The 20,539-nt window shown below is 40.2% G+C and overlaps 2 protein-coding genes across 2 annotated transcripts; one reads left to right on the top strand and one right to left on the bottom strand.

Moving 5' to 3' along the window:
- Positions 1-296: 296 nt before the first annotated feature.
- Positions 297-11,024, bottom strand: kif15 (kinesin family member 15; the record flags this gene model as incomplete). The annotated part of the gene is made up of 35 exons (XM_079229134.1): positions 297-634; positions 740-871; positions 1,420-1,552; positions 1,661-1,698; positions 1,787-1,853; positions 1,963-2,066; positions 2,290-2,454; positions 2,592-2,675; positions 2,799-2,945; positions 3,093-3,215; positions 3,375-3,479; positions 3,572-3,658; positions 3,771-3,849; positions 3,938-4,023; positions 4,122-4,272; positions 4,362-4,527; positions 4,681-4,786; positions 4,937-5,065; positions 5,151-5,318; positions 5,617-5,758; positions 6,209-6,317; positions 6,431-6,608; positions 7,194-7,403; positions 7,506-7,585; positions 7,892-8,039; positions 8,131-8,253; positions 8,647-8,772; positions 8,867-9,076; positions 9,337-9,516; positions 9,618-9,715; positions 9,812-9,849; positions 9,976-10,052; positions 10,208-10,394; positions 10,687-10,717; positions 11,006-11,024. 35 exons carry the CDS (start codon positions 11,022-11,024, stop codon positions 560-562), a joined length of 4,101 nt encoding a protein of 1,366 aa, XP_079085260.1. The 3' UTR covers positions 297-559.
- Positions 11,025-14,095: 3,071 nt separating this feature from the next.
- Positions 14,096-20,138, top strand: tacc3 (transforming, acidic coiled-coil containing protein 3; the record flags this gene model as incomplete). Its single annotated transcript, XM_079229067.1, has 16 exons — positions 14,096-14,260; positions 14,780-14,907; positions 14,998-15,041; positions 15,134-17,012; positions 17,128-17,182; positions 17,279-17,447; positions 17,683-17,741; positions 17,840-17,970; positions 18,123-18,204; positions 18,327-18,455; positions 19,010-19,077; positions 19,168-19,211; positions 19,309-19,469; positions 19,583-19,689; positions 19,770-19,890; positions 19,985-20,138. 16 exons carry the CDS (start codon positions 14,096-14,098, stop codon positions 20,048-20,050), a joined length of 3,408 nt encoding a protein of 1,135 aa, XP_079085193.1. The 3' UTR covers positions 20,051-20,138.
- Between the last annotated feature and the right edge of the window lie 401 nt (positions 20,139-20,539).

The following is a 20,539-nucleotide window of genomic DNA, read 5'->3' as shown; positions in this document are numbered from 1 at the left end:
GAGGCGATTGCAGCGCGTGCGGCTCCGGCTGGTGAGGAATAGCTTTTACATCGCCCCCCAGCGGCTGGATTGTGAATTACTTGAGTAAATGTACTTTCCATCACAGCGTGTAGCATTTCTACATTCCCATTAGTTTAACTGTTCAGGAAACAATACCACCAAATAAGAGAAAAGGTTATTTTAATTACATCTTTTTAAAACGTCATTATGCTTAAAAAAAAAAAACAGACATTGGCTACACACCCCAGTATGTTGGGAAAAATACCACACTGTTGTTCATACATTTTATTTTATGCTGCTGCAATAGCAGCTCAATGTCAAGGTACAGTATGCATCCAGGCCAAACTATGTGGGAAGTGTAATAATATGAAAACATCATGAGCAAAATCATTTCTGGACATTTCCCTGAATGTAAAAAGTACAAACATCATAAATTCCAATGTACTTCAAACCAATATAAGAGTTGACCATGTCAATAGTAAAAATAAAATACATTTACATTTCATTTTTTTATACATTTTACTGGGAAAGGGATTCAAACAATTAAAGAATCAAGGATTTATGTCATCTCCAGTGGCGGACATCCACCATTGTCACGCATCACGATAATCTCTGTTCTGAGCCTCTCAATTTCCTTTAAAACATAAAAAAAAAAAGAAAAGTTGATTGATGTAAGGTGTTGACAGTTTTCACATTGTCAAAGAGAAAATCCTTTGATCAGATAAGAAATGTTAGTTACCTCTTGAAATTTGGTGTTGTCCTTTTTCAGCTTCACCAGATATTCAATCTTCTGTTTGTGGTTCTTATGCCCCACAAGTTTTCCATTCTCCTCCGACAGCTGAACATTCTGCTTACGTAGAGCCTCGTTCTCCTGTAAAACAGAAATAATAGAAACCACCTCGATAATGTTCTGAATCAAATATGACATGGAGTTTTCACTATATTCTAATATTTGAATACACTAAACATTTAATAAATACAAGTTGCAGCCCTAAACAGTCATTATCAGTGTCAAGTTGGGCAGTTATTAGACCTTGTTTACCTCTAGCCCAATCATTTAAAATTGGAATGTCAATCTTCTTGAATTAAAAAATGACGGACTATACAGTCTGCCAACTTTACCTGAAATGTCCTTATCAAAATAGTTGTAAGATGTAATCTGCAACTGTCCACATTATCTGCTCAACAAAGATGGCAGAATATCTAGTGTCATGCTTATTACATCGTTTCATCTTGACGCAATCAGGCCATCTTGTATGAGCAGGAACTAATTAGCCGATCCACTGGGTACAGTGAATACCTAAACCAAATTTCAGCTGCGGACTATGTTGCCAGGAGTACATTTTATCATACTTGAAAAATACATTATCCCAAAAATCTTTCTTTAGTGAAAGATACGCATCTACTCCCATCTCGGACCTGGAGCAGTTTCTCCTCCTCCTGCATCCTCGAGCTCAGGTCTCTCATCTCTAGGCAGCGGTTGCTCAGCTCAGTGGTCAGCTCCTGAACGCGGGTTTGGGACAGGGCCAACATCGAATCCTGCTCTTGCAGTCTAATACACAGCACACAAAAAAACATATTAGGCATTAATTAAAGATCAGAATAACATACAATAACCAAAACGCTGATTCATTTACTTTACTAAACGCCAGGTTCTTACCTTTTATGAGTATCAGAGAGCTTCTGCATTATTTTGCTCTGTTAATTAAATGAGAGTTGAACAAATTATAAACTGATTATTCAATACAGAGAAAAAAATAAAACCAGTAGATAAACAAATACAAACATGTTCTGCTCTCTCCTCCTGTAGCGCTTTAAATATGGTTTGATTGATGGCTCCATTCAACTCTTCACTGAAAATGACAATGAACATTAACATTATTAATCTGACTTAATCCATCCGCAACGGATGATGTGAGGTCTTTTAGGGCAGTGCCTAGCTGAATGATGAATAAACTCAACCCGTTATTATTTCCATTCTGTGGGAGCTGGCTCTGCTTGTTGTAAAACTGGTCAAGTAAAGTCTGGATCTCAATTCGGACCAACTCTTTCTCGGTCAGCTGCATCTGAGAAGAGTGAAATCACATTGTCAATATTGATGGACTTCAAAGTTCATTAAGACCTTAATTAAGACCATTAAAACATATGTTATTGCATTCATTCAGAAATGCATTTCATATATCGTAGAAAAATATACTAAACTAGAAGAGTCTGCTACAACCACAATGAATGGATATTTCCAAAATAAATCTACAACTACAGATTAATTACACTTTTGCAAAGATGTACCTTAAGCCTTTGGATCTCGTCATTCTTGGCAGCCCTCTCAGCGTTCAGCTCCATTAGAAGAATCTCCATGGTCATCATGGAGGAGCGGCGATTCTCCAACTCAATCTCCTGGCTTTCTAGCACCTGGGTCAAGTCCCTGTTGAAACTTCCTGGAGTGCAGGGGGTCTTCAGTGACAGGGGAAAAAATATACATTTGGGCATTTCTTACTGAAACTCTTCATAAATAAATAAACACACACAGGCCCCATCATTTATTTGTAAAGGCAGAATTAAAGAGCAAATAAACCACAGACAAGTCTTACCCGAGGTAATGATTTAGGTGTGCATGTGACATCAACAGGGGGTTTGAAAAAAACATTTCTGATCGTTCCTTCAACAGCTTCTTGCTGTTGTTGCACCGGATAGAAAAGGAGATCTTTGTTAGTCATGTCGATAAAATGTTTTCTTGTGTTTATTTGACCTTACTGGTTATTTGTTTGCTCTGTGTTGTGAATATAAAAACATGTCACCTTCTGCTGTAGATTCTGTATCATGATGTCCTTCTGGGTGGTTTTCTCTTGAGATGCCTGGAGGAGGCTGTTCTGCTCATCTAAAACCTTTGTGAGTCTCTCAACCTCCTCAGTGGCATAAACAATCTCCTCTTGCAACACCTCCACCTGAGTACAGACACACATACTTATTTTTTATTATATATATATATATATATATATATATATATATAATTTTAATTAATCCACGGTCGTAAATAAATAATAATAATACAAAAATATATGAACAGCAGTGTTGAACATGATCCAACTTACTTCTATTTTGTTGGATAATACACATCTGTCTAAAGTTTCTTTCAGATCGCAGATTTCCGCCTGCATCTTAGAGTTTTTGTCCCGGATCTCCTCTCTCTCAAGGCAGGCAGCATTGAACTTGGCCTGGAAGAGAAAAGACATTATTATTATTATTATTATTATTATAAACATGTCTTGACTAATTCAAACATATCTACAGTATGAGGTGGTAGGGTAAAGGAATAGGCAACTACAGGAAACAATTACGTTATTTAGGACAAAATAGGTGAAGGAGTAACGTACTGTGATGTCTTTGACGTCTCCAGACAGGTGGGTAATGCTCTGGTCCCTCTGGCTCAGCTCACTGCGGAGGTCTCTGGTTTGGTTGATGAGATCTAAAACAACATCCTGTCGAAATACACAGGTGGGGTTGAGGAGGGTAGCATTAACGATGCAATTACATTTGGAGGAATAAGAGATCATTATTCACTCAGGCTTACTTTGTCCTGTTCAGTCTTCTGTTCCAAGCCTTTTATCGTTTCGTTTGCAGAGTTAAAGCGTTGCTCAAGATCGCTATTTTTGGATGTCTACAAAACAGAAATCAGACAACCAGGTTAATAATAATAATAATAATAATAATAATAATAATAATAATAACACTTGCACTTTTCAAACATGCATGTTGTTCTCAGGACTGACCTGTTGTTGAAGTTGTACCGTCAGGTCTGAGACTTGTCTTCTAAGTTGTATATTCTGCTCCACTGTATCTATAAGTTCTCTGAAGGCACACACCAAGGTCACTCGTATTAATAAGAAATATTGTGAGTGTTGGAAAAAGAAAAGAAGAAAGCTTTGAACAAACTTACTTTGATGTACTCTCTTTGTTTTCTCTTAACTGGGAGATCAGGGTGCTTGTTTGCTCTTGTTCAGTCTGCAGAGAATTATTCAAGTCCTACAACAGAAAAAAATTGAAATTATAGACAGTTCAGAGATCACAGTCTAATTTTCAGGATGAAAAACAACCAAAAGTGAGGTTATGAGTTCACTAACCATGAGCTGTGCCTTCAGTTCATCAATCTCCTGCTGCCTGTCCTGCAGCTGCTGTCTTGCCTGATCAGCCTCAAACTTCGCCTCAGCTTGGAGCTGGTCAAATGAATCTTGCAGTGTCCGATGCTGCTCCAGAAGCTGCTCCCACTCCAGCCTGGAATGAAGACATGGTACTTGTGGGCACATACATCACACATCTGATCATGAAGAGTCACAGTCCAGAGGTATAAAACTCATGCTTACTGGACTTTGTCAAGTTGGAGCTGTGTGCTGATCAGACTGTTGGAGAACTGGCTCATCTCTCTCTGCTTCTCGCTCTGGTCATCTCTTAGCTCATTCTTCACAGCGGCCAGCTCTGTATCGGACGACTGCAGCACCAGGCGTAGATCACGGATCTCACTCCTCAGCACTGAGAGAGGAGGGAAAAGATAGAGTCGTCCCCTTGGTGCCATCTTCCCTACCGCCATCTCAAATAATCATCCAAGTTCAACACCAGCAAAAGTCCAGACGGGCCAAAAAGAAAAGAGATTTCTACAACACAGGAGAAAAGTTAGAGCCTTACCTTGTGCAGCTTGCTGTTCAGACTGGAGGCTCTGTTGCAGCTCATGGACAGTTTCTTGCAGGTTGAGGTGATCTCGGTTTCTGTTAGCTCGCTCAGAAGAAAGTAGCTGCATCAGACGTAAAGAACAATTTGAAAAATAGTTTAATAACTGTCGTCGCTTTTTCCCAAATTTCGACACATCAAATACAATTTGTTCAACATAACATTACATTTTGTCAAGACAAAACCGTAAAGGAGGAACATGAGGAAATTTTACCTCATCCTTGCGATCGGACTCTTGTGATAGCACAGCGATCTGCTCCTCAAGTTTTGTAATTTGCTGCAACAGCTTGCTGTTCTTTAGCTCCTCCTCATTGAACTGTGTCTGAGAACGGCTAGCTTGTTCCTGGTGAGGATTTGGAGAAAGTATTAGACGCTGTCAATTGGTGTGTTTTGTACAGACATTTGCAGGATAATTCACACTGTTGTACCTGCACTTGACGGAGCTCCTCAGTCAAGGCCATCTCAGTCATGTCTGAAGGAGGCTGCTCAGTCCAAATGTTCTCTGCATTATCATCTGTCCCATTCAGGTGGTCCGGGCTAGAGAGAGACACGAGACGGGTCCGCAAGTTGTATGCTCTGGTGGGCGTGGTGAGAATCTGTTCTCACAACAAACATTAGAAGGATACAAGATAATGAAATTGCACAATGCTTGTAAGAGAATCATCAAGACAATCAAAATATATGGAACTAGAGTGGCACTCAGAGTGCAGACCACCACCAAGGCTATGCTTAACTATTTATCCATCCATCCATCTATCAATTCATGAAAATTAGTTTTCTGTAATCCTGCTGACAAATAGACAAACAAACTGAAAACATAACCTCCTCGGCAAAGGTGCTAAAGAAAGGTTTGCCTTACTGTTATCTGAATTTTAAATTTCAACATCCACTCACCTTTATAGTTTCAACGTGAATCCTGTTCAGCTCAGAGACCTCCTTATTTTTGTAAGCGGTTGTGGCTTCCAAAAGGTTTTCCAAATGCTCGTTGGACTTGTCAAGATATCTTTTCTCAGACTCCAGCTGTGACATCTGTTTTCTAGAACACAAAGCACCATCCAAAAACCCCATTAAGCCAAATAAAATGTAAGACTTATCAAGGTATTGCATGAAAAACAGCATATTTAATGAATTAACAAAACAATCCCTCTTGCAATTGAAAGAATATGATAAAAACAGCTTCTTTAAGTTAATAGTGGAGGATTGTCACAATCAAAGATATGAAACACAGTAAGATACTGTTTTTCTAAATTTACCAGCCCAAATGTAAGTCAGGAAACTAAGATGTTTTTTTTTTCTTTTGGCATCATTTCACTTCGCAGACAGCAGTTATTGATAAAGAGATTTGTCAACGAAAAGAGAAGCTCTACTTGTTTACAGATACATTATTTTGCATTTTAATTGTTCTTAAACATCTGCTAGGCTTGTCTGAAAAAACCCCACGTGCATTTTGTTTAAAAGTGATTTCTTCATTAAATACCCTACTTACTTGGTTATTTCTTTGTACTCCTCAAAGGCCTGAAGGGCACCTGTGAGGTCCGACTGTTTCTGAAGCAGCCGAGCCTTCAGCCTCTCAGTTGTAGCTGCAGAGACAGTATCTACAGGCCCAGGGGCGGAAGAGGTTGCTGGAGCTGTGGAGCAATATGAGTTTATTGAAATGTATATCACATTTACTTGATATTTTCTCAACCAAACCTGATAAGTGTCTTACTCTCTTTGAGTCCTTCGGTCTCCAAAGCCCTCTGGAAAGCCTTTTCCAAGTCAGCAACAACATGGACTGAAACCTCTTCAGCGTTTACCACCGATTCAAGACAACGAAGCTGACGGTTCTCCTGTCTGAGGGTGAAGTTCTCCGCTGCATATCGTGTCATCTTTGGGTGGTGTTCAACCTAAAAAGGGGCAGAGTTGTGTACACGGGAAAACAGTGTTGAACAGATACACTGATTTGGGGAATTTATGCATTTTGTTTCCAGAAAAATAAATAATACAAAGGATCTAAATGTAGTTATACTGTGCCTTTTAGAGTAAGGAACTACGAAGAAACCTAGCGTGAATTTTAGAGAAAATAAATAATACAATGTCTCACACCCACTTTAAGACGTGCCAGTTAAACATCGGAGGACATTGAGTGCAAGACTCATTGCACCAAGAGGCGCCACAGGAATTTGTTACTGGCTGTGGCCATCAATCTTGTCAACTTCTCCCTCAGTGTCAGAACTCTGAGTCAATAGACCGAACAGCTGATCCACTGAAGGCACATATACAAAACCCACGGCCCGCCACTGAGATAGATATATATAGTTTAGATGGCAACATTATGTAAATAATTTCCATTGACATATTAGCATTTTTTAAATATTTCTTTATGCTTTTCTTTAAAAGCAACTGTAATGTATACATTTCTCCCAAAGATCAATGCAGTATTTATAATTCTGAATGTAGACACATGGCATTGTTCAAATGGATTTTTGTACCTGGTCTCTCAAGATCTTTATCTCTTCTTTCAGCTGGCCGATCAGAGCCTGGGACTCATTGTCTGACAGTGATCCTGGTCCTGTCTTCAATTTTGTCTCAAGGCGATAGATGTGGTCCTCTCGAAACCTGAGAATCATTCTGCTTGAGTGGATGAACTTGTCTTTCTGCGTATAGGCCTCCTCAAGCTGAGACACTTTCTCGAGCAGCATCTGAGTGTAGTAAATCATTATTGTAAGTTTCCTGCACCAACAGTATTTCTTAACAGCAGCATACTTTACCCAAATAAATGAGAAAAGAAAAAAAGCCCATACCCTCTTCTCCTCTTCTCGCTTCCGCCACAGACGAACAGAAGCCATAAACTTTGCTTTATACGAGACATCATGTTGAAATTCTATGGATGGATCGGATGAGAAAAGCTGAATTACACTTTTGCACCATAGCAGAAAAATGTTTTGTTTAATCACATGCAATACAGTTTCCTGAATAATTTTATTAAATACATTGATTTGTTACATTTTCAGCATGTGCAAATGGTTTAAAGAGGATGTTATTTTATTTTAATCTAAAACATGTGAATACCATGTCTCATTCTCGTTTTCTTATAAGTAGATAAGCCAGTCCGAACTGCAACAGTGTAGTTAAATAACAACATATTTGGCATAGTTTGGTTGAGGTTCACATATGTGTGTATTGTTACCTTTGGGGAGTTCAGGTCCTCCAGGTGCAACATCTCTTCCACAGTCCACTGCTTGAGAAGTTTGGGCCTGTGCCAGCTGCTCCTTCAGCTTCTTCACCTCAGCTTGTAACTGCCTCACATTTCCCTGTGTGTCTTCATTGATAACGGCCTGAAATCACCAGAACTTGGTTAAGTGTATTCTGTTTTAAAACAAATTAGTATTAAATCATATGATATATTGTTATGCTCATGACAGATACCTTATTCTTGATCAACTTTGCTCTCTGAGCAAACTGCAAGGTGGACAGTGTTTCTCCAAAACACTTTGAACCAGGATGTACATTGGCTATGATGTAAGTCTTTGCATTTCCTCCAAGAGAGTCCTGAAATAACAATAATAATTGTTACAGTGCATCAAATCTATTCAAATTACAAAGTGCAATCAACCACATTTTTAAATGTAGTATTATATTCTACCATAGCAAAAAAGAATGTAAATGAATGTGAAACCAAATTCAATACTTGAAAGTGCACGACAAGATCCATACTTCCTTGTCTTAATTTGAACTAATTCACATCCACAAATATGTAAAACACAATCTTGTTCCGACATAATAGAAGCTTGAAAAGGTGTATTTTACGTAGTAATTGCATTTAAATTATTCCACTAAACGCACAATGCAATCATTCCAGGGAAGTTGACTCCACAATGACACGCAGCAACAAAATTAATTCTTCACCAAAGCCACGCTCAAGATGTATTTAAAATCACTCACCCTTAACAAGAAGGTGAGTTTAGAATCTCTGTAGCAGATGTGGCGGTTCTTCCCATTGGATACATCGACCAGTGCCATGATCACCTGACCGAGACACATGAGGGAGCGATTGATACTGCTGGCCTCCTGAAATAGAAGCAATGAAGACAACAGCTGTTAGCAATAGCAAACATCAATGTAGTAAAACAGTATGAGACTAAATTCATGGACGAAGCTTCACCTTGAGTCTAGAGCCTTCTGTGTGTGTGTCTTTCTGCCTCTCAGACCCTGCCAGGTCTACCAGGTTCAACTGAGACATCCGGATGTTCACCACTTCATTCTGAGCCTCTTTGGACTCCAAAGTCATGGTGAACACTGCGTGAGATCTAGAAGACTCTCGGTTCATGGAGGTGGAGGCCACTCGTCGATTACGCCAGCCCATAGACAGCACCTAAGTAGTAGTTAACACAAATGATGTACACTTATACGGTAAATTTCTTTAAATGTCACCTGCATTAAATTAGTTACCAATTTAATGTGGTCTCAACTCTGTAATACTTTGACAAATAATTAAGAACACACTTAAAATTTCACAAAAATATGTTTACATGGTATGCGGGTTTCATCCACTCTTATAGTCGGACAGGAGTGTTACCATCTACTTTTACAGTACAATAATCTTCTGAATCACAACAAGTAAGGAATGTATACCTGGTAGGCTTCGGCGGCTGAGTTGACAAACTTCTCCACAGCTCCTTCAACAAAAAGACCTTTCTTGATGTTCTCTCTGAGGAAGAGGCTGGCTGAGGCTGTGTCCAGAAGGTCATAGATTTGTTCATTGTAGATCTCAATAAATGAACATTTACAAAGGAAACTCTTGGACTGGCCAGACTTTTAGAAAAAAAGAACAAACAAAGGATCAACTTAGTTATAAAACAAACATGAAATATTTGTTTACAACAACTTTATGGGGATGAAATGTCACAGCTCACCCTTTCCACTTCTCTGTTGATGAGAAAAAACAGGTATTCAAAACTTCGAGGTATAACCCCCCTTAGTTCATCAGTGAAGTTATCCAAGTCAGATGGTCCTAGAGGGGGGAGACAAAAAGTGTCACTACAATTATTCTATTTCTGGATGTTAAAGAATGTAGTGCACGATGCAAATACTAATATTGAATTCTCACCAAGCATGGTGAATGTTTTCCCTGAGCCTGTTTGTCCGCTGCAAAAGCAAGAGGGGCATCCGATAAGGAATTGAAAGGCTGCATATGAAGCACAATGCAGCGCGATTGTGCCATAAAATATTTGTAATTTCATACTGTTCATAAATAACATAAAGACCACTTACTAGGCAAATATAGTACCATTGTATCCATTGATGCAAGACTCAACAATATTCTTGGCCACACTGGTGAAAACAGAATCCTGTTGAAAAATATACAAACACACAGACACCAATCAGGACCAACTTTATGAGTTAACACATACCACGCTGATCAATCCGGTTATTATTAGTCTGTCATGGTAGTTTTACCAATTCCAGCTGCAACGTAATAATACAATAACTGTAGGTTTCCAACCTGAGATGTGTTCATGTCAGCAACATGATCATAAGTGAAGGTTCGTGGTTCTGGTTTTGATAGCAGACGGATGGTGTTGGGTGAGGTGACTGTGAGACACAGCTTCTGATCTCCATCTGTGGTCAGCCCGGAGCACTGGGTCAGAGGTCGTACTCGCACAAAAACCTTGATGGAATCACCATCATAGCTGTAGGACCGGGGGTAAAAACAATTAAACTGTGTAAGACATAAACGTCAAGCTGATAATGTTGAAAACTAAACATCATGATGAAAAGGATGACACTTGCAACAGCTGCCCATTAAGTTTGGAGGACATAAAACGTTTACTCTAGCTAATAGTAAGAGTATTCATCTCCAAGGGAAAATGTATAATTTGTTATTCAATAATATTAATATTGACGCAAGAAACTTAGCGTAACATCAGAGTGATAGTTTTTTGTTCGGATGCAACAAACCAGGCATCCAAAAGGTCACGTTACCTGGCACCAAGTAGAGATGAATCGCCAGATCCTGGAAACAAAATCACATGATTATAAACATTGCTTAAGAATATAGTATGACTTCCTAAATTGTTTCTTAACGTTATGAACACCGATGTTAGTATCATTGACGTGATTTAGGTTAGTAAGTAAACGTGATAAGATAACTGTGTGCTCAGAATGCTAGGCATCGAGATCGTGTCGTTAACTAACGTGAGCTAACGACCTTTAGCTACGTTAAACTACCTTTCTATGGTTACCAAAAGATGTCCGCTTATCAGTGCGGTGGCCGAGCAAATGCTTGGTGCGCTTACGTTACCTTTCCCGCTGGAGTTCATTGCTGACAAGAAAATGTTCAATGTTATGTAGTAAAGTTCACTTTCTTCATAGCAGAGTCAGACGAAAAGGGACGACTGACGCTGTTTACATCCTTCGAAATTGGCGGGCAGGACGTCTTCTTCTTCTTCTTCTTCTTCTTCTTCTTCTTCTTCTTCTTCTACTACGTGCGGTAGGCTACAAACCATCTTGAAATATGTATACTGCCACCTACTGGACACTGAAATGTATGATGGATGTAAATCATTAGAAATAACGTCCCAGATTATTATGGTGAAGAGCAAGGAGCTTGAACCAGGACATATGAGCCATAAAACCAGATTAATGAATGTCCCAGATTATTATGGTGAAGAGTAAAGATCTTGAACCAGGACATATGAGCCATGAAGTCAGTCATGCTGTTGAGTACCTCACTGGTCTAAAAATGCTCTGCTGTCTTGACATTGCAACAGTATCACTAGTTTGATATGCATTGCAACAGTATCACTAAATATTCACTTATGAAGTAAGTAGAGATAACTCAGATGTCATTACATTCAAATATACTGTAATATTCCATCATATTTAAAGTCTAACACACAAAGTGTCTCTGAAACCATGCAAGATGGCGACATTTTTTCATTTTATTTCAACAACTGGCCCTAAATGTGTGATGTTTGGTGTTTTGCGCTCACGAAACTATAGTCAGGGCCTGACTGTGCTCATCTTTACTGTCCCAGTGTTATCCCAGTTTGCAGCTAGGCATGAACAAACCATGAAGTCACTCTAACACAGACAGAAAGGAACACAACAACAAAACACCATCATATCAAGTGTAATGTAATGTATATATACTGAAATTGAATAATATAGTACAACTTGAATTGACGCCTCCTGTTTTAAGGTCTTTCCGTCTCTTTTAAGACATATTTAAATTATGTTGGTCTTCAAAGGGGATCTGTGAACTATGGAACCCATTTCGACCACTGTGGTGTCTCATCCTTATTACTTGTTTCTGTGCTTCTCGAAACAAAAAAAGCAAAGCAATGAGAGAGGTATCCGAGCTTCACTGGCCACTTCGCTTTCGATGCTCCCGGACCCCATACGAACCAAATCCCCTTTGTTTGTTGGCTCAGTCAAAGCAATCAATCAAAACAAACTATCAAAACGTACACGGACCGTACACGGACAAATCTGATACACAAGCTATTTGTTTCGCACATAAGCAGTGACAATGTATGTCACTAGGTTGCATAAATCAACCATAAATGCGCTTCCTAGAGTAGGTCATGTCCTGGTCATAGACTATATAATAGGGTTCTGGGGGCAATTTAAAGACCGTGTTGAATGCGAGTAGATTTTTCTTTGTATTTCTCATCGTTGCACTTCGTATTTGTTGTTGATTTTGTTATTGTTACTATCTTGTCACATCTATTATCTTTGACATTGGCCGTTGATTGGCTCATATCCGCTCTTGGACGCGATTGGCTGATGAACCCGGAAGCGCGTTTCCTTTGAATGTTTCTTGCGATTTGATTGGTACGTTTCAAGACTTTTAAAATCCAAACGGTTGTTGCCCAGACAAGGCGAGGGCTGTTGAATAGCACACCAGTCAGCCGCGGCTACCCTGCAGTTGGATGCTTTGACAAAAGACGGTGTAATATCGACAGACTGCTACTGATTTTTTTTTTTTGTGAGGTAGGTTGTGAATATAGACTAATAACATAGTAGCTTACGCCTTACTCTGTTTGTTCCTACGTCTTTATTTCACTCCGCTTTACGTTAACGTGAACTGTTATGTTCGTCTCTGGGAACGTTGGTGGCCTTTACGACAAACTTCTAGCTAATGGTCTGGGTGATACCCATCGTTAATTCCACTGAGCAGAGACTCACAATACGCGTTGAAGAAAACTGTGGGCATCGGGCCCTAAGTGAGACATCATTTAGACACGTGAGTCACTGACGTGTGCAGAGTTATCTCGGGATTCAACCCGCTACCGGCCTTCAGCGAATTAAAAAGCGCCGTTCTCTACTTTTATGCAAACATTACAGTTATTACATCAGCATATAACGCTTGTCAAAGTGTAATTTGTCTAGGAGCAATGTTTAAAAGTGTGTCAAAGCTGACAGTTAATCCTACTTGCTACTCAAATTCACCGACGTCATTCGACGTTTCCCCAATAATGTTTTTACAGACCTTTTTCACAGCAGACATTTTGGCATGTCATAGGACGAAAAGCATAGGTCATTAACAATAATACCACTGGCTACGTGGAATAAAGCATGGTCTCTTCCAGCGCCCTTGCACACATGAAAGGGAACCGAGCCATTGTTAATGTAACTAGCTACACCTTCGCTTCACCTGCTGCTACATGTCCAAAGATCTGCTGTCTCATAAAAGCTAACCGATCAGGTGTCATCTCTGTAGTTTGTCTGTTTTCGTATTATACTTTAACCGAAGTTCACACTTCTTGGCTCTAGAGTCTGAACGCTACTAGAAAGCTGATTCATCGGTTACATTGTGAATGGTATTGCTGATGTAATTATTTTTTTGAATTCGGTTATGTTGTCTTGGCAGATAATGTTTTTTGAGTTTATGCACTGACCTGAACTTTTTACAGTTGAAACATGAACCCGTTAGTGCACTCTGGTGGACAAAGTATGTAATGGCAGCACAGTGTCTGTCTCAAATATTTTTGGCATTGCTGTACTCAATTTTCATGCCACATAGTGGCCAACATGTACACTAGATGCCAACCAATATCAGTAATGCGCTAATATTGTCTGACTGATTGGCCGAGCACACGGCATCATTGCATGTGTAGCTTCAACGTCTTTATTCAACCTTCAGGGATTTTTTTTTTGTCTCTTTTCTTTTCCACCTTTTTAGGAAGCAGTTTATTTGCATGTGCCTACCATGATCCACCAACATAAATGAATTGGCGAGTCTCATTTGCCTTGATTCTGCGGTTAACTTTGTGCCATCTTTCTCTGTGCGACCAAAAGTGTCTTATCAACCAGGTGCAGCTTTCAGGGTGACACCTCCCGGATCGTTTCAGCCTCGTAACTTAGTTTGTGTCTCTACTTTTACAGGATGAGTTCCGTTGATGTGAATGATGAGAATCGTGGGGTCTGCCCTGGAGGAAAGCATAACAGCTCAATTAACGACATTTTTGCCCTGGATCAGCCAACTGGGAGGCCCTCTATCCTGCGTCAGACTGAGAACCTGCCCAGCAAAGCGCTGCCAAAAGGGGCAAAGGTACAGAACCAGCTCTGCTTTTGAGTAGTAGTAGTAGTTGTTGTGTCTCCCTTCTCATCTCGACTCTTTAAACACAGCACAATGACACTAGGCTAAAAATGATATACACTTGTGTTTGTTCATTTGATTTTTAAAGCTATTAGATCGTGTTAACCTGTAGAGGTAGACAGGGAAATTGACATCTACCTATTTATTAGCTTTTCTGCCTCTATCACGCAACACCTCTTTTTTTATTTTATTTGTATATTTATATTCTCTGACCAAATAAAGTTTGACCCTCCTCAATAAATTTGTTGCAAACCTCTACACAACTTTAAACGGTCTGTAATCAAATAAAAGCTGAACACGTGTTGGTGCACAACCACAAAAAGGACAGTTTCAAGCCCGCATCTGTGAAGTATACTAACTTCACCATGACTATGGTGAAAATGCTGGATATTACTTTCATATAATTGTTTTCCTGTATATTTTTAGTATACAGATAATATTTACGATACTGATCAAATTACTTGTGTGTAGGTGGCTTTTCAGACTCCAAGAAGAGACCCTGTGACTAAAAGAATTGTATCTCCCACCAAGTCTGTCAAGATGGCAAATGTGGACGAGTGTACAAAAGCATTGGAGTCCTTAAATATAGATACAATAAAGTACGTAACATTTCTCTTACTGCAACATTCCTCCAAATAAATGAATAATCCATTTAAGTAACCAGGCTTGTGTTTTTTTTTTTTTAATAGTACTTTACAGAAAGATGCCACTGCGCGGCCTGTGCCCAAACAAGGTAATTCATCCAACATTAGTTATGATAAATTATTTTACTTGAATGTGCCTGACTGTGCAAAATTGGTGATCATCTTCTTGACTTTTCTACAGAAGTGTCATCTTACCCTGATGATGACATGCCGATACAAAGCAAAGGAGGCTATCAGTTTGATTTTGACAACCTTGACTCTATGAATCCATTTCTGGGTTCTGTTAAGATGGTCCTCTCTCCTGCGAGGCCTGCTGTTGTAAACCCTCCTACAGAGTCTCAACATGCACAACCAGAGGATATGTTGGAAGAGCCCACCAAAATAGAAAGTGCACTACTAGATGAGACTCTTCCATTCACCCAGTCTGTGGAAAACTCACTGGTTGACATCTCCACCGACATCAGCTCCACTGACAGCAGTGTGGTCACAGTGGCGAAGTTCTCCGCCGTTGAGGAACAAGATTCATGCACTGCCACACCTGATGAAGAACGACCTGGAAGAGTGTCTCCCAATGTTGATCAAGACCAAATGTCGGGCAGTTTTATGGAAGATGCTCCACTGCCAACGAAGGGGGCTTACACCCTGGATTTTGACAACCTTGATGCAGTCAATCCTTTCCAAACGGGTGTCTCTAATATTGAGAATTCCCCTGTCCTTGAGAGAAAGGTGCCAGACATCAGTCCACCTGTTGAGGAGACACAGGAAAAGGAAAATAAACCCACAGATGTTGTTAAACCTGAGGCGGCTCAAGGGGCGCTGGAACTGGTCGACATCTCCACTGATGTCATCTCCGGTGAAAGCAGTGTGGTCACAGAGGTGACGGTCCCAGCAGAAGAGGTACGAGATTCATGCACTGCCCCGCCTGTGGAAAAACAACCTGCTAAAATGTCTCCAACCGTCGATCAAGACAAAATGTCAGGCAGTTTTGTAGAAGATGCTCCACTGCTAGCGAAAGGCGCTTACACCATGGATTTTGACAAACTTGATGCAGTCAATCCTTTCCAAACCGGGGGCGCTAAAATTCCAAATTCGCCTGTCCTGGGCAGAAAGGTGCCAGACATCAGCCCACCTGTTGAGGAGACACAGGAAAAGGAAAATAAACCCACAGATGTCGTTTACAAACCTGAGGCGGCTCAAGGGGCGCTGGAAGTGGTCGCCGTCTCCACTGATGTCATCTCCGGTGAAAGCAGTGTGGTCACAGAGGTGACGGTCCCAGCAGACGAGGAACAAGATTCATGCACTGCCACACCTGATTTAAAACCACCTGCTAAAATGTCTCCAAATGTTGATGAAGACAAAATGTCAGGCAGTTTTGTAGAAGATGCTCCACTGCTAGCGAAAGGCGCTTACACCATGGATTTTGACAAACTTGATGCAGTCAATCCTTTCCAAACCGGAGGCTCTAAAATTCCAAATTCGCCTGTCCTGGGCAGAAAGGTGCCAGACATCAGCCCACCTGTTGAGGAGAGACCGATTAGGGAAAATAAACCCACCTGTGTTGTCATACCTGAGGTGCCTGTTCAGCCTGAGAAGAAACCCGTAGCTGCCATGGCCCCAGTCTCCGCTAATGCTGCCACAACTTCAGCTGCTGAATCCACCACCTTGCCACCTGACGCTCCAATCAAGGAAGAACCAATCAAACTGGAGTTTAATTTTGATGACGGCAGTGAGGTCAAAAGGAAACCGCCACCCATGAAATTTGGCAAAAGACCTGCTGGTGTGAAACCTAGAGTGAGGAAGTCGACGATTGACGTCGAACCAACAAAAGAAACTTCAGTGATGCCTGATGCCAGTGATGTTGCTGATGTTCCTGTTTCCAAAGGGGCTTACTCATTTGACTTTGACAAGTTTGATGACCCAAACTATAATCCCTTTGGCTCGACTGTAAGCATTAACAATTCTCCAGAGTGTAGCAAGGAATCCGGCCCTGTGCTCATGGAAACTTCCATTCCAGAGCGAGCGGACAAGCCTGTGGAGAAGGAAGCTGTATCATCGGCGTGGTATGTTTACCTTTTTTTTAATCTGAGTGTCCCAAGCATTTATTTGCAGTGAACACTTCACTTGCCAGCGACACTTAATTTCACTGTAGGTTTTGTGTGCTTCTGCCCTCTGTAGCGCTGCAGAAAGTGTCCCAGCTGCAGCCGAACCCAACCCTGGAGCGCTGCGAGAAGTAATGCAGCTTAATACAATATTGATCCATTGAACTTTCCCGTGGTTTTGTGTGCCTTTTTTTTTAACAAAACAAATTGTTTTTCTGGAATGGCAGGACGCTGAATACAAAGCTGCTCCTGACCACGACGAGGGATTCCAACTTAAAGTTGAACAACCCGTGGAGAGTCTTCCTGAGCTTTCTAAATTTTGTCAGCAGACCCAAATCAGAAATTCACAAACCGACGTGTCAGAATTCAATGACGAGTTTGTTCCTGGAACTATGTGTAAGTAAACATGGACATGACTCCATGTTACTAGTTTCCACAAGGATCTCTGAATTGTTCTCTTTTAACTTGGAGTTTTGAAATGGTAAAACCCAGTTTGGTGTAACTACACAGAAGTCAAATTAATTGTCTCTTGAGGAAATGCTTTGTTCTCTATTATTTATCAAGCAACATTAAATGAAAAGCTTTTTTTGGAACAAATTTGTTAATGTTAATCTATGATCTTTATCTCTAGTCATGGCCAATGACTTTGATGGGCAAATGGATTACCTTGAACAGTTCGGGTCCAGCACTGTAAGTACTTAAATCATGTATGTTGAATGACTACATTTTTGGATTGCCAGTGCGTGACTTAAGCAGATTCAAATGTAACTATATTTTTTTGACAACAGTTCAAGGAATCTGCATTGAGGAAACAATCCTTGTACCTTAAATTTGACCCTCTCCTGAGAGAGAGCCCCAAGAAGTCTGCAGGCCCGGTTGCTCTCACCCACGTCCCTCGCCCCGCTGCCTTTGTTTCACGGTAGGAAATACTTGTGTTTCCACTCACTGATTCCCGCTGTCACTAAATGTTATAGCTGAATTTGTTCCGGTTGAATATCCTAAAGTCTGAAATGTGACTCTTTTTTTTTCTTTTTTTTTTCTTTTTTTATTTCTTTGTTCTCCCCAACTCAGGCTGGAAACTCCACAGATGGCAGAAAAGACTGAAAATGAAGCACGAAAGGATCATTTCAAACTGTTTGATGCTATAGCACCAGTAAGTCACTCTGGAAATACCAGACTATGACTATGCCTGGTAGCTATTTATTCAAAATAAGTCCAAGTTAATCAACATGCCTCTCCTAACTTATATCTATTTACACTGGAACTGTCATCTAGGCTCCTCCGATCCTTGCGCACCTCGTCTCTCCTTTCCCCCAGCAAGCAAACACAGAGGATGCCATTATCGAAGTGCTGAAGTACAGTCAGAAAGACATGGACGCAGCCATCGCCAGGGTCCAGGCAGAAGTATGTCTTGCTCAATGTTTTATGATTTGACAACAGTGGAAGAGGTTTTCCCTTTGAAGTCACTTTGTTTGTCTATTTGAAACCGGGACCTTTTGTACAGACTAAAATCACACACAGTTCAGAGTTAAGAACAATGTGATACGACCACAGCATTCTGGATTTAACACGAGCATCGAATGTCAAAGAAGTCTGTTTAACAGGCAAATGTCAATTATTGTGGTTTAGCTGACCAGGTTGTTGGTCAGCTGATTCATTTTAAAAGTCTTCTTCCACCTTTTACTGGGCTCAATATTTTATAAAAAAGGACCTCATTGGCACAGTATTCAGTTTAATAGCAATTGTGATATTTTTTTCACTCAATTCTTAAACCAAATTAGTGATGAATCAACTCTCAAATAGTTTATTTAATAATGATTTGTTTTGTAGAAATTTGACTTTGTAAAACAAACAAGATTGCACAACTTCAAATGCAATAAAATGCCGCCCCTTATTTATGGGTTATAAAAGGCCATTGCTATAAATGAATAACTCTAAGTGTGTATTTTCTCAAATAGGAAAAGGAAAAAGAGGCGCAATGGAGTGCAAAGTATAAAAAGTCGCTTGAGGATGGTCAAGAAATGAGGTAAGCTGGGCTTCGTTAAATTTTGTTTTGTCATTTTAATACAATGTCTCAACACAAGTGGTAACTCTTTTTTTTTTCTTCTCCACACAGGAAAATTATTCCCGAATTTGAGCTTGTGATTGCAAAAATGACGGGTAAGTCAATATAAATGAAGTATACATCAGTCTTCAGGATATTAGATGTAATGAATTAACAAGAGCTCTAAAATTCTTTTTTTGAATTTTTATTCAGCTAATCAAGAGAATGAGAGGGAGCTGGCCCAGACAAAGCTTAGCGAGGCGCTGCTGGAGAAGGAGCAAGTGTCCAGTGACCTGAACACTATGGAGAGATCTTTCTCCGACCTTTTCAAGAGACTGGAGAAGTACAAGGATGTTGTTGCAGGCTACAAAAAGGTGAGGAAACAGACATTTGCTTTTTATTTTTTTTTTTATAAACCTCACATACATGACATTTCTAAAGTTGCAGTAGTATAATTAGTAAATCGTTTTCTGTATCATTTCCCCAGAATGAGGAGACTCTGAAAGCGTGTGCTCGGGACTATTTGGCAAGGATCAAAAAGGAGGAGCAGCGCTACCAGACCCTTAAAGCGCATGCTGAGGAGAAAATCACTCGGTAAGAGATCCGACCACACCACGTTAAAAGCGTAGATTGCAAGACTCGGTGTCTGACTGATAATTATCGTTCTTCTCCAGTGCAAATCAAGAGATTGCTGAGGTGCGGTCCAAGAACAAGGCCGAGGGGTCTGCACTTCAGGCTCAGCTGCGACGGGAGCAGCTGAAGGTGCAGTCACTGGAGAAGAGCCTGGATCAGAAGGTGAGTGACTATTCTAATTGGAGTGTATTTGCAGATGTATTAAAAATAAGACATGAAATATTATCTTCACATTTTTTCTATTTTTATTTTACAGGGGAAAGAGGCCGAAGAGCTCACTAAACTTTGTGATGAACTTATCGCCAAAGTCCAGAAGGGTTGAGCTCATTTGTGAATATTGTCATTTTATTTGTTCTTTATTGTCGGTGTCCAGATCATTTTCTTGTGTACGTTGTTTGTCTTTATCAATGTTACTGTACAAAAAGTTAATAAAGACTATTTACAAGTTTTCGTGACTTTATGATATGAACTGTCTTGATGTTTTAATTTATGCATGACTACAAACCACTAGGGGGCAGTATTTGCCTTCGTAGGGTTTTGAATCTTATCATTTGAATGATACTAATGAGTATGGAGGTTATGTTTGAAACCTAAAAAAAAAAAAGTGATGATCTGTGCGGCCTTTCTACTTCACACACAGCTATTCGGTGCACTAACCCTTCACCTGTCTGGAGCCAAAGCTCCTCTCCATCCTGTAATGCTTACAACAAAACAAGAGCTCACCTGATACAATGCTCCCCTTCTTTCCTGAGCAATCACAGGGCTCTGTCACATCACTCCCAGAGGCAGGACAATGCACTTCCTAAATGGT

This window comes from Taurulus bubalis, assembly GCF_910589615.1.
Source record: "Taurulus bubalis genome assembly, chromosome: 1".
Taxonomy (NCBI): Eukaryota; Metazoa; Chordata; class Actinopteri; order Perciformes; family Cottidae; genus Taurulus; species Taurulus bubalis.
This window is presented reverse-complemented; position numbering and strand designations above follow the sequence as displayed.